The 14,529-nt window shown below is 45.1% G+C and overlaps 1 protein-coding gene across 1 annotated transcript in view; it reads right to left on the reverse strand.

The window, feature by feature from the left end:
• Nucleotides 1–13,593, reverse strand: part of LOC125427951 (unconventional myosin-Ia-like) — a 93,220-nt gene extending 79,627 nt beyond the window's left edge. Inside the window, exons 1-8 of the mRNA XM_048487518.1 lie at nt 13,121–13,593; nt 9,314–9,429; nt 9,116–9,210; nt 7,740–7,844; nt 6,939–6,985; nt 3,874–3,937; nt 2,359–2,457; nt 370–473 (exon numbers count right to left, since the gene is read on the reverse strand). Coding sequence (XP_048343475.1) covers nt 370–473; nt 2,359–2,457; nt 3,874–3,937; nt 6,939–6,985; nt 7,740–7,844; nt 9,116–9,210; nt 9,314–9,429; nt 13,121–13,243 — 753 coding nt within the window. The 5' untranslated portion in view covers nt 13,244–13,593. The remainder of the gene's footprint in view (nt 1–369; nt 474–2,358; nt 2,458–3,873; nt 3,938–6,938; nt 6,986–7,739; nt 7,845–9,115; nt 9,211–9,313; nt 9,430–13,120) is intronic.
• Between the last annotated feature and the right edge of the window lie 936 nt (nt 13,594–14,529).

Raw genomic sequence — 14,529 nt, forward strand, 5'->3', positions numbered from 1 at the left:
CCTCACAAGGTGACTGTTGTGGGGAAAGGAAGGGAAAGGAGCTTGTAGGCCACCTTGAGTCTCCTTACAGGAGAGAAAAGTGGGGGTATAAATCCAAACTCTTCTTCTTCTTTCTTTCTTTGTATATATGGACACATTTTTGTAAACAAATGTTTTGAACATGCCTCTCTTGAATCCTGTCTTTTAAATGTTGGGATAGACATTCAAGTAAGAATATTTCCCCTTTTTGCCAATGAGATTGAAGCAAGAATAGTGTAGATAACTATCGTATATCAAAGAAGGCTCACTTCTGGCCCTTCCTTAGAAGGATTATAAATGACAATCACGAGTATAATTCATGTCTCAGCCTCACCACAATACAGTCAGTACCTGAACAACGCTGAAGTTGGCAGCATCATCTATACCCTGCAGGCTTGGGGCCTCCCTGTTGAGGTAGCCGTAAAGACTGCAGTCTCGCTCTAGCTTCAGTTGTTCTGTTGGAAAAGAGACACAGCTGACAGGACCTCATCCTGTTTCTCATAGGACCTCTGTTACATCAAGGGTACCCGTTTTCTTATCTCTCTTCCTACTCATGTTTTGACTCCTGTTACTCAAAAGTAAACTAAGATTACACTCTTTGTACCTGACTTGATCAGACCTGTTCAGTGGAGAACACAGCTCTCTCTACCAGTTCAGATAAAGGAGCACATCAGGATTTTCTTTTACCAACTAAAATTAGGAAGAATACTTAAGCTCTGCAGTCTACCAATTGACTCATTTAAATTCAAAACTGCCCTGCAGTATGAGGCGCCATCTTTCAACTGGTGGCTCTTTCACCAGAGGAAGAGACGCTTCTTTCAAAGGAAGTCTCCTCAAACTGGAGGGGGGGGGGGGTGTTGAGTCCAGAGGCCCCATTAAGGCCAGCAAAGTTTTATTTGTGGTTTAAGTTTTTGTGGGCATGTTTATGCCAAGGATAAAACTTTGTTGGTCGTAAAGGTATCACTGGACTCAAATTTTATTCTGCAGTTTCAGATCAACATGGCTACCCACCTGAACTTGATCCCCAGGCTAGGGGAAGGCTTCAGAGTTGGCTGACAAGAGTGGTAGGATTCAGGCTAAATATTTCTTCATTGCCAAAAGTAAGATTTGTGCGTGTGTGGTTTAATGGCCGATTACCCACCAGTGCTGGGGCACACAGTGGAACCAGAAGTGCTTTGGGACAAGAAATCTTGTCCTGACACACTTCCTCTTTGTGGTTTGCCCAGAGAAGAGGCACATCGCGGCAAAAAATCTTGTCCTGACGTGCTTCCTCTTTGCAGTGCACCAAGGTTTTCTTGTCCTGACGCGCTTTCTCTTGCCCTGTGCATGCTTCTCGCTTTCTGCGTGGAAAGTGAGAGGGTTTCTGAAGCAACTTTTCACACCAGAGTGGGATGAAGAACAGCCAGCAGTGGGTAACCAGCCAATGTGGCCTTATTGTGATACTTAAAAACTGTTATTTATTATTTTACATGTATTGGGGAGTAGGATTGTCAGCTCCAGACTGGGAAACTCCTGATGGTTTGGGGATGGAGCCTGGGGAGGACAGGGACATCACTGAGGTACAATCAGTGGTGGGATCCAAAAATTTTAGTAACAGGTTCCCATGGTGGTGGGATTCAAATAGTGGCGTAGCGCCAATGGGGCTGGGCAGGGCACGATGGGGGCGTGGCCAGGCATTCTAGGGGCGGGGCATTAATAATTTCTCTGTTATTGTAAAAAACTCTTACTGTAAAAAAAACTTCCTAATTTCCAGCTGGCATCTTTCTGTCCATAATTTAAACTCATTATAGCAAGTCCTATCGTCTACTGCCAACAGAAACAACTACTTCTCCTCTAATTGACTGCCTGTCAAATACTTAATACTTTCAAATATTTAATTTTGTTTCTAGAAATCAAAAGAAGCATACTTTCCTTAAACCAGGAACTTTACCATATTTCTAAAACATGTTTTTAAAACAGCCCAACAGGGAGAATGATCCCGTTTTCTACCTTTGCTAACCAGCCACATAGGAAACAACAGGACTTGATGATTTTTGACCAAATGGAATTTCTAACGGAAAAGCAGACCCAATTAGTAACCCCCTCTTGGCACACACAAATAATTAGTAACCCACTCTCGGGAACTGGTGAGAACCTGCTGGATCCCACCTCTGGGTACAATGCCATAAAGTTCACTTTCTAAAGGATTCATTTTCTCCAGGGGAATGGATCTTTGTTGTCAGGAGTTGAGCTGTAATTCCAGAGGGTCCCCGAATCACACCTGGAGGGGGGCATCCCTACCTCTACTATGGGACACCAGATGTCATGTAAAAGCTACAGAGATCCTGTGTGTAAACATACTGAGCAGCTGGTCAGAGCCTCCAGATAGAAGCTGGTAGAAGATGTGGAAGTTCCTCTCGCCCTTGACATGATGTATCACCCGGGACTTCTCCAGAAGGTCTGATAATCAACAAGGAAACAAATCAACAAAAAGGAAACAGGGTTAAGTAGGCCTAGGGCAAGATTAGTCATCTGGAAAGCCTGTATTTGTGGTGACTTCTCCTCCACCAAGCCTCTGAAGAAACTATGAAGGAAACCTCTAGTCCTTCCTCCTTTGCAGATAGTCCTTTAACTCCATTCCTAGTCTAGAGCTGCTAATATATGCTTTTCAAAATCCTGGCAGTTTCTGTGAGCATTTGGGGGTGAGGCAGCCTACAAATCTAAATAATAATAATAATAATAATAATAATAATAATAATAATAATAATAATAATAATAATAATAATAATAATAATAATAATAATAATTTACAGACCGCCTTTTTCCTCATAGTGAGAACTAGCTTTTGTTTAAAGATCTGGACCCAACAGCTCTCAGCAAATGTCATGTACCCTATTCTCAATTACTATCCACCTGGAGTCCAACTAGCTATTGTTCTAATATACATTTAATGGTATCGCTTTACAGCATGGACTTCTGCGCAATCAATTCACCAGCAATTTTGGTAATGAATAAACAAAAACACAAATCTATCCAGCCTCAAACAAAATCATTTTCTATCATAAGAGGAACGAGATTTGGTATTCCTCTTTTTAAAAACATGAAATTAAACATCCAGTGGTTGGAAAGCCAGACATGAGAGGTCACAGACTGAAGGGTAAAAGTGCAAAAGGCTACTAAAGATTGTCCCATTGTAACCCGCTTCCCAACCTAGCCTTTAAAAACATGAAGGATTCTTGTCCCATGCTATTTGACACCTTTACTATATCATGCTGGCACCATCCCTTTGATATTAGACTTATATTCTCAGGGAGTTCCTTCCTTCCAGTTCACTCCCTCATTCTCTGTTCTCTTCTTCTTGCTCTCAAACCTTCTACAGCGCCATGTGCGTAGAGAGGATAGATGCTGAATGCATCCATTCCCATTCAGCTAGATTAGATTAGATTAGTGAACCTATCTATCTACCTTTCTATCCAGAATGGAGTTCACTAATAAATACTCTTTTTATTAGATTAGAAACTACAAACAACACTGACTTTTCTTTGAGCCAAAGCTCACATGCATGTTCAGGATATGCTCCGCTGTGCTTATGCCTCAGTGCACTCTGCTCGTTGTGCAAATGGGTAATCTCTACAAGGAGATTCTCCAACAGCTATAATGTCAAAAACATTACAGAATGCACATCCCTTCCACCAGTGTCATTTGTTTGTTTGTTTGCTTGTTGGTTTGTTTTAGTTCTTGCAACTGGCCAGGAAGAAGAAATTATCTTGACACCCTTGAAGTAAAAAAACAAAACAAACCTATCTGTGCCCGTTAAATTCTGGCACTCTAGGGAGGAAGAGAAGAGGAGTGGTGGCGCTAATAGCTCATACTCACAATTGCTTATGACACCACCCAGAGGATCACCTTTGAAGTCAAACTCAATATCCATGTATTTGCCCTAGAGATAAAAGGAGGAAAGTCAAGGAATCTGAACAGCAGTATTCACTCTATGGTTCGCAGACAGTCGCATTCATAATAATCATCAAGCAAAAAGCCACATTTATTTCTATCCCCGGTATGAAGCCTGTGCTTTAGGGAGAGACAGATTTGCTGTCCTTCTGACAATGGTTGTTCCACAGTGGGAACACCTGCCAAGCACAAGCCCCACCATGCAAGGACTTGCCTATTTCTTGAAACCAGGGATGGGTACTATATTGAGAAACAGTGCTCAGAAGAGCCACTGGTAGTGTGTCAAAGAGCCAATGTGGCCCTCAAGTCACTGAGTCAATATCACCAGGATTGCCAACCACCAGGTGATAGCTAAAGATCTCCTGGTATTACAACTGAGCTCCAGGTGACAGAGACCAGTTCAACCTGGAGAAAATGGCCATTTTGAACAGTGTAACCAATGGCATTACACCCCATTCCCTTCCCCTCCCCTCCCTAACCCCTCCTCCTCTGGCTCTACCCCCAAAATTTCCAGGTGTTTTCCTTCCCAGGGCGAGCAACCCGAAGGTCGATTCTGCACTTGCATAATCGACCTAGGGTCGACCTAGGTACTCCGCACAGCCACAGAGTAAGAATTAAACTTCTGTGTGCCTTCCTGAGGATGTTAGAGGGGTATGTGAAGAGGTGAACCACAAGGTTGCACATTTCCATCCTCCAGTCCTGGTCTCCTAGTAGTTGCATCAGGTTGCCGATTCTGAATTGGAAACTTCCCGGAGATTTAGGGATAGAAGCTGGGAAGGGTGGGGTTTTGAGGAGGGGAGGGGAGAGACTTTAGCAGGGGTATAATGCACACAGCACACCCTCCAAAGCAGGCATTTTCTCTAGCTGAACTGAACTTTGTAGCCTGAAGATCAATTGTAATTCCGGGGGATCCCCGTGGTCCCCCAGGGTGGTTGGCAGCCCTCCCTAGTACACATTTCCTTACAGACCAGACATCATGGTCCAACCCAGTGACAATGAGGACTCCTTGGAGGAGGGGGCCCCTGTGCAGCAGGGCCACAGCTGGCTGCAGCCAATCAGCAGGGAGATCAGGTGTACAGCCAACAGTTAGCTCACACACACCTCCTACACCTGACTGCAAGGCAGCCAAGGCAGATCACCCACCTGGCCCCAGCTCTCCAGCATCACCAGCCCCCCTGGAATCCCATAGAAAGAGGCTGAAGGCAGAACCGCAGGTGCAAAGACTCTGTGTGCTGTTGTAAGCCAGAGGCTGACAGCAGAGATGAGTGGTCTTTGAGAAGCCTTCGAGGAGGAGGAGGAGGAGTTGGAGGAGGAGGAGTTTGGATTTATACCCCACCTTACAAGCTCCTTTCCCTTCCTCTCCCCACAACAGACACCTTGTGAGGTAGGTGGGCCTGAGAGAGTTCCAAAGAACAGTGACTAGCCCAAGGTCATCCAGCAGGAATGCAGGAGTGCGGAAACACATCTGGTTCACCAGATAAGCCTCCACCACTCAAGTGGAATCAAACCCGGTTCTCCAGATTAGAATCCAGATTAGAATCCACCTGCTCTTACTACATTACGCTGGAAGTGCTGGGTGTAGATGCAATTATCTCAATTACCGCTGAACATGCTGATACCCTCCTGATTGATTCCTGGAACTTTGACCCTTGGACCATATTACTGGGTTTTACCTGAAGTTATTTGACTAGCCTTGTGGAATTCCCTCCGGACCATTGTTGCTGGAGAGATGCTGCAACCTGAGATTGCCAGTTGGAAGGCAGCCAGGGTACTAGGCTTCTATCTTTTATGGACTTGAGATTATCATTCACATGTTGGGGAAAAAACACCAAGCCCATGAGAATGTACGCTGGGGATGCCCATGGGAGCCAAAGTACCCACTGATACCTTTCCTGGTGCGTGCCAAGTGTTTTCAGGAAGTTGGCAGGACTAGACGGGGCTTTTGCCAGCAGGGCTTGCAATTGTCATACAGTTGTGGTTTTTTAATGTTGCTTTGGCAGAAACTGTCAACACAGCAGAAGGCTTTTCACTGTGTGACTGAAAAGAAATTGTCGGTGTGAAAGAAAATATTTTTAAATTATATGTTCATTTTAAAAGGCATCCTATTAAACACAGCTTCAGCCTGAAATGTTGAAAAATTACTATGAGAGTTATGTATAACCTCACTCTCTGGCATTTTGGTGGTTGGTTCCCCACATCGCGGCAGCCATTTTGTCATACGTACCACCATGTGTCAGAATTCAAAAGGTGCCTGCAAGCTTAAAAATGCCGGAACCCCTGAGCCAGACACTTACTACAGCAAGTCAAAAAGTTGAGATTCCTCAGATGCTGCAGAATGTGGAACTAGCTACAAAATGGCTGTCACACGAGGCGGAGCCAGCCACAAACTTCAAGGGAGTGAGATCATGCATAACTCTAATAATATCTGTTTAACATTCAGGCAGATTCTCCATTTAGCAGGATGCCTGTTTAAAAATATTTTCTGGCATACCCACAGCTTACCTTCAGTCACAGGGAAGATTCTTGTGCTGTGCTGGTACCTGCTATTGAAACAACTTTTTAAAAAATCTGCACAGTCCATGAGATCTCCAATGGCCAGTCAGAAGCCCTGCTGGACAAAAGCCCTACCTGGCCTCACCCACTTTCTAAAAACACTGAGAAGGCACTAGGAAATGTTTGGGGTGCTATGGTGCCCCTGGGCGCCATGTTGGGGATCCCTGCTCAAACTCTTAAGGCAATGAAAATATAAGAATATTATGATATCTCAGAAAATGGGGAAGTAAGATTTCCAGGAGTTTCAGGCTAGGATTTCAGTGTCCTGCGTGCCATTTCACTCATTACCAGGAAGAGCAGAAGCACACAGTTATGCAAAATAAGGACATATTTGCATATTTAGTATGGCTTTGCAAGAGCTGGCATGTGCCCTTCACGAAATCCAACCAACTATCTCACAAGGCATTTATTTGCACAATCTTTGCATCAATACTTACAAATCTTGACGAGTTGTCATTACGGATAGTTTTCGCGTTCCCAAAGGCTGCAGAAGGAAAGGAAAGGAGAGGACAGCATGATAGTGACAAATTTCTCCCAGAAAGCCTTTGGTGTCAGCCGATAATTTCCAGGCTAAGTGGTGGAAGTAGCACATAGAAACTAGTGGGAACTGAAGAAATATAGCAGGAGTCCACCTTAGTGATACTTTGGGCACTTCTGGAATTTTTGAGAAAGATACTGGGTGCCACCACAAAATGGCTGCTATGAGGAACAGTTACAAATGTTTGGGAGGTCCAAAGTCAAGCATCACACAAGAAGCTTTTTTTTAAAAAAGGTACTCCCTGCAGACTTCAAAGTAATACTTTTAAAAGCCTTGTAAAGTATCTTCAGCTTTTATGAGGTGGAGGAAAGCCAAGACTGACTCTTCACTTTGGGGCTGAAATGCTTTGAGGAAGAAAACAAGTGGGCATCAGGAAACACATCAGTGGGTGCTATGGCAGGCAGGGGAACAGGGGACAGGACTGTGATATCATTTTCAAGAACTGGCTAGACTTCAGCACTGGATATGACAACGCATCCTCGCCTCTTGTATGTATTATGTCTCACAGTTCACATGTCAAGCAAGAGGTGGAAAACAGTCCTGTAACACAATCTTTGTCTTGAGGGAGAAAGCTGGATTCCTCACAAGAAACTGATGACAAAAAGGCAGCTAGTGTTCTTTTATAAAAGGACCTCGATCCAGTTTGGGGCCCCAGATCTTCCCTACTCCTTTTCCCAGAAAGGAGTCAGATGACACATACCTTCCAGGACAGGATTTGACTGCAGCAATTGCTCCTTGACCAGGTTCACCTGCTCTCCTTTTCCACATACAGCTGCCACATATGACATCACTAGCTTGCTGGCCTCTGATGAAGAGAAGGTACAGGGATCAAAAAGAGATCAAGCCTGTGAAAAGGCTTGAAAAGGTATAGCAAGCAAGAGAAGAGTGAAACGTCCCTGGCCACACCGAAACTCCTCTATCCAGGTCAATGGGCTGTGCCATCCAGTTTGCTGGCATAAGTCTACGCCAGTAAAGGGGGCATTTACAGGCTGAAAGGCCTGAGGAAGTCAATTAAAGTTGGTTCTGTCCCCTGGAACAACCTCATCAGTGCTGGTGTGACCTGTGTTGGAGAAGTGCTGGCGCAGCAGAAGCATTTGCACCTGTGTGGTGCAGAGCCACATGGCTTCCTGGCACCAGCTTAAGTTCCACCACACTGAGGCTCATTCCACACCTGCAGAATAATGCACTTTCAAACTGCTTTCAGTGCTCTTTGAAGCTATGCGGAATAGCAAAATCCACTTGCAAACAGTTGTGAAAGTGGTTTGAAAATAATTTTGCGTGTGCAGAAGGGCCTCTTGAACTGTGTGGATTATGCCAGTGTCAGGGCCATTTCCACACACACACACACACCCATTGTACTGTCAGGTTCTAAGGTCCTACATAAATTATTTTCCCCATATGAACTTTGTCTCTCCAGCCAATTCTTTTGGCCTCTATGGCCTTTCCGCACAAGTCATTTACAACATTTCTGGAACAATAATGGAACATTTACTTTGAGGAGACCAACTCTTCATTTTCCACCACTAATGCTGGAAACGTTTCATTTTTTTTTTAGTCGGTCATTTCTGAAACCGCTATTACAACGATCTTTTCCCCTGAAACTTTTCGAAGCCAGCTTCCCCTGTAGTGCAATCATACTTGGAACATTTTAAATTTCCTGCAAAAAACCCCATCCCATTTCCTAAGCCCCTGTGCCATCACTCTACTTTCCACCTCACATCATTTCGTTCTTTGTTTTGTTTCTTTTTGGACACATCGGTGAAACAACAAAGCAATGAACTATCAGAGCAGCACTTCAACGAATAAGCCAAAAAAGAAGGGGGGAAGCCAACTGTGAAACATTTTAAGCGTGAGTGCACAAGTGCGGACACATGTCACGGTAAAGGGTGGGAACCAAAATGTTTTCAATATGAGGTAAATGAGGTGTGTGGAAAAGGCCTTGGTCTTTCATTCTATGAATTGGCTGTAGCTCTGTGTGTAATTATTCTTCACCAACACCCCTCCCAGCGATATGCACTGTTCTCCTCCCAATAATGTTTTCTTGTGCAATGACTTCCCCTTAAAGCCCTTACTCACCTGTTTTTCCAGCTCCACTCTCGCCTGTGATAAGGACACATTGGTCCTTGTCCTGGTCTCTGAGGGAGCGGTAGGCATCATCAGCTATGGCATAGCTACACAGGGCAAAGAGAAGACATACTAGGAGGCTTGTCTTCTCCACCACCATTACCTCCCTCCATTCCTTGGGCTTTTGACTTCCCACAGGATCTCACTTACATGTGGGGCTTTACGCAAAAGAAGTTACAGTTCTTATATTGTTCCACCATCTCTTCTGAGTAAATGGGCAGGGGTTGATACGGGTTCACTGAGATCACCACGTTCCCAATGTAAGTCTGTGGCAGGAAAATTATCATTAACAACATGTACAGAACGGTGGAGGATATAGATTAGTATGATATAGATCAATGATGGCGAACCTTTTCGAGACCGAGTGCCCAAATTGCAACCCAAAACCCACTTATTTATCAAAAAATGCCAACACGGCAATTTAACCTGAATACTGAGGTTTTAGATGAGAAAAAATGATTGGCTCTGAGGCGTGCATTACTCAGGAGTAAGCTTGGTGGTAGTCGGTGGCTTTGCTTTGAAGCAACTGTGCAACTCTTCCAACGGGTGAATCACGACCCTAGAAGGGTTTGCTCAGAAGCAAGCCCCATTGCCAGCAACCGAGCTTACTCCCAGGTAAAGGATCGCGCTTTAGCTCTTGCATGAAAATCAGTGGGGTTTAACAGCGCTTAACAGGGTAACTTACACTGCTTCCCCAAAACTTAGGTTTAATGCTAATAATCGAGCCCAGCGGCCCAGGCCAGCCTAGATGTGTGGGGGGAGGGCACTCTGTGCAGGCCCACAGAGAGGGCTCTGAGTGCCACCACCGATACAGATATAGGACAATTTAAGAAAGGTTGGTGTTTGGAGGCAGGACCACTAAGAAAAGGTTGTCATAAGTCAGTTGTGAAAAGGCAGCACATATGTATGTACAGAAAGGTGAGCTATGAAAGAGGGCAGAAGAAAAAAATGTGCCAGCTGTGAGCTTCTCCAACTCCAGTTGTTTTTGTAGAAACAGTAGGCAAGGAAGAATTTGGATTTATACCCCTTCTTTCTCTCCTATAAGGACTCTCAAATCAGCTTACAAACTCCTTCCCTTATTCTCCCCACAGCAGACACCTTGTGAATTAGGTGGGGCTGGGAGAGTTCTGAGAGAACTGGGACTAGCCCAAGGTCACCCAGCAGGCTTTATGCATAGAAGCAGGAAAACAAATCCAGTTCACCAGATAAGAGGCCACAGCTCATGTGGAGGAGTAGGAAATCAAATCTTGATCTCCAGATTAGATTCATCCAGAGGTGTAGATCGAAGGGGGCAGGGGGGTGCGTGACGTACCAGGTACGCACCCCTGTGGGGGTGTGGCAAGGGCATTCCGGGGGCAGGGCAGGGGTGTTCTGGGGCAGGGCAGGGGTGGGGCGGGATGGGGCGGAGGACGCCCCAGTGCACCAGGTGCTTTCCCCCCTTGCTACGCCTCTGAGTACGCCTTCTTCACTTCTACAGCATGCTGACTCTCCAGATGGGCCCCTGCTCTCTGCTCAGGTTCTTAATGAGAACCACCTTTTTTGGTGTCAAGTCACATCTGACGTATGGAGACCCTGATGGGGTTTTCAAGGCAAGAGGCACTGGTAAGTGATTTGCTCTTGGCCTGCCTCCATGTCACAACCCTAGAATTCCTGGGAGGTCTCCCATTACTGACCCTCCAGTCAGACTGAAGAGTTGGATGATACGTCCCTGGAGCAGATGACCAAACGTTCAGAAAAGAGAGTAGTAGTAACAATGGGAGATTTCAATCATCCTGATATTTGTTGGAAGTCAAACTCTACCAAGACTATACGGTCCAACAAATTCCTCACTGGCCTTGCAAACTATTTCATGGTCTAGACCAGGGGTCTGCAACCTGTGGCTCTCCAGATAAATAACTCATGAGCCCAGTAATCCTGGAGCCTTCCAGATGTTCATGGCTACATCAGTCTCCCTGCCAACATGGCCAATTAGCCATGTTGGCAGGGTCTGGTGGGAATTGTAGTCCATGAACATCTGGAGAGCCACAGGTTGCAGACCCCTGGACTAGAAGGTAGAAGAGGCAACAAGGGAATTGGCTATTTTAGCTCTGCTCCTAACCAACAATAATGACCTGGTTAATGGGGTGGAAGTGGTAGGATCCTTAGGTTGGAGTGAACATGTGATACAGAATAAAGGAGATGTCAAGTATAGTTAGACACATATTCTAGACTTTAAAAAAGCTGATTTCGGTAAACTGAGGAAATTACTGGGTGTGATCCCGTGGTTAAGAATACCAAAAGAGAAGGGAGTGAATGATGGATGGATGGGAGTTTCTTAAAAGTGAGATCTTGAAAGCACAGTTTCAAACAGTTCCAGAGGAGTGGCTTAGGGAGCTAGATATGTTTTGTCTGGAGAAGAGAAGGTTAAGGAGTGTCATGATAGCCATGTTTAAATATTTGAAGGGATGTCATGTTGAAGATGGAGCAAGCTTGTTTTCTACTGCGCCAGAGACTTAGATAAGGCATAATGGTTTCAAGGTACAGGAAAAGAAATTTCACCTAAATATTAGGAAAAACTTCCTGACGGTAAGGACTGTTCGACAGTGGAATTCACTGCCTTGGAGTGTGGTGGAGTCTCCTTCTTTGGAGATTTTTAAACAGAGGCTGGATGACCATCTGTTGGGAATGCTTTGATTATGTATTCCTGCATGGCAGGGAGTTGGACTTGATGGCCCTTGTGGTCTCTTCCAGCTATATGATTCTATCCAAATAATTGCCAGGGCTGACCCTGCTTTGCTCTGAGACCTGACAAGATCAGGCTAGCCTGGGTATCCAGGTTAGGGCCCAGAACCGCTTGCCTGTCCAAATTCTGAAAGCCACCAATTGTAAGGTAGAGGAGTAATATGCATTGGGAGCAACAACTGATGTCAATCAGGGTTTCATGGGGAATTTAATAACGTTGAATGCAATATTTAATCTAGGAATGCAATACTTGCTATCTGTATAGGCAACTATGTGGAGGATGGAAGGGAATATAGTGTGACTGTGCTCACACTAATAATATTTTGTAAAAGCATCCCCCACAATATCTCCAAAGGGGGAAGTGATGGGTGAAATGTGGACAGCTATTTACTGGTGCAGTGGTTAGAGAGTTATACTGGTTAAGAGTGTCGGATTAGGATCTGGGAGATAGATTCAGATCTCCCTCTGCCATGGAAGATTCCTGGGTGACCTCAGATCAGTCACACACTCAGCCTAATCTACCTCACAGAGTTGTTGTATGGATAAAATGGAGGAGAAGGAGAATAATGTGCTTTGAATTCCCATTGGGGGGAAAAGGTGGGGTATAAATGAAGTAAAGAAAAAAATGTATACACAACCCCTTTCACTAGCATTCAATATATTCTGTCTTCTTATCCCTCCATTCTTCCCTGTTCACTGTGATAAGAGTCTTGGATTTCATGGTCATGTCAGGCCTGCGCCATTCCAGGCCTGGCAACTCACACGTCCACACCCCAGCTGCAGATGGCCCAGCCATTATCATCGCTCAAGGCTACGGAGGCCTCCCCCCGCTTGCAAAGTAACTAGCTCAATAGAGCTTAGCCGTTCATCCTTATCTGCCTTCCTAAAGGAGGGAACTGTCTGCCCAAACAATACTGTTGTTCCTACTGTCCTTTCACATGCTGATATTATGGGTATGAGAGGGTGGGGGGGAATCCAGGGGTTGAACTAAACTGTAAGGGTCAGAGAGCCAAACCCCCAGTTTCAGCTCTCTGAGCCTGGGATGACACAGTTCAAATAAAGCTCTTGAAATCTTCCTGAGTCTTGTTGATGACTGGAGTAACAGACCCTTACAGGTCATAGAATAAGTGGGCATGGATCTCATAGCTTCCAAATCAAGCTTCCAAATCTCCATCATTCCAACATAAATGGGAAAAGCTTCCACCTCAGTTATTCTTCTTCCTGCACCCAACTTACGTAGATTTCATGATGTTGGAAGCGCTCCTCCAGATTTTGAAGTAATGTATCTTCGGTCAGTGGATCAAGCAGCACCAGATCTCCCACCCCAATGGTGCTGAGAAGGGTCAGATCGGCGTCCATGGCTTTGTGGGGAGAGGGGAGACAGGAATTCCAAATTCAAACACCAGCCTGCAAGTTAATGAAATAACTTGATTAGTCCAGTTGATTTTAACCCCACTATAAAACATGCAAACACACTGCAGGGTCCTAACACAGGAAGAGATGGATTGTGCATGAGATACAAAGCCCTGTGTGAGCCAAAAAAAGAAATTCTGTACAGAAAAGATTGTCCCCGTCACTCTGTTCAGATCCTGACGTGAAATTCCTGTGTGTGTATTATGTGTCATCATGTTGTTGCTGACTTACCTTCAAAAAACCCATGTCCCTGGGTGTAAACCACCAAGTCTCACCCCCTCTCCTTGCAGGCTGACTTTTGGGTAAAAGCCAGCCAGCAGGGAGGCCAAGGGCAGGGCTTGGGGCAGGGCCACTGTCAGAATCCCAAAAACTGAAACAAACTCATGTATAAGAACAGTAGTTTATTGAGTATTGAGGATCTTCTCTGGTCATGCCAGAACTGAGGTTTGCCCGCGCAAAACCCAGTAGTTAAAATGGTTTATACCCCCCATCCTGGGAAAGCACACTCAAAAGGAACTGTGAAAAAGATAACAGTAGAGATGGCCAGGCACTGACCTTGAGCAGCACCTGGTACAGTATAACATCATTCAAAAGACAGTTGCAAGCCAGTTAGAAATGCCACCACCACCCAGCATACAGAAAGCAGCAATAGCAAAATCCCCATAATAACAGGCCTCCTGACATTCTGCTCCCTCTAGGGCCCTCCCCCTGGCTTGTTTGGGCAGTTTCGATGAAAAGCTTCAATGAGGCGTGGGGCTTTGACATTCTCAGCAAATATCCACTGATTCTGCCCAGGTAAACAACCTTTCCAAGAGACCAAATACTGCAAGCAGTTTCGATAGATGCGAGAATCAAGAACATCAGAAAGTTCATAATGTTTACTTCCATTAATCAGGACCAGAGGAGGAATCTTCTTCTCTGGATGCCAAACATCCGGGGACCACGTCTTCTTCAGTAAGCTGCAATGAAACACAAGGTGTATTTTATGCAAAGCTTTAGGCAATTCCAGTTCAGCAGTCACTTTGTTTATCACCCTGACAATCTTAAAGGGCCCAACATATTTTGCACTCAGTTTTGAGGGCTGATGTATGTCCCGGAGATTCTTGGTGGAGAGGTACACCATATCTCCCACCACTAGGGGGAACTTGCGTCTGCGCTTATTGGCCTGTCGCTTGTATGCGTTTCTAGCCTCTTGAAGTGCTTTCAAGATAGGAGGCCATTGATCAGCAATG

Source organism: Sphaerodactylus townsendi, linkage group LG03 (genome assembly GCF_021028975.2).
Source record: "Sphaerodactylus townsendi isolate TG3544 linkage group LG03, MPM_Stown_v2.3, whole genome shotgun sequence".
Taxonomy (NCBI): domain Eukaryota; kingdom Metazoa; phylum Chordata; class Lepidosauria; order Squamata; family Sphaerodactylidae; genus Sphaerodactylus; species Sphaerodactylus townsendi.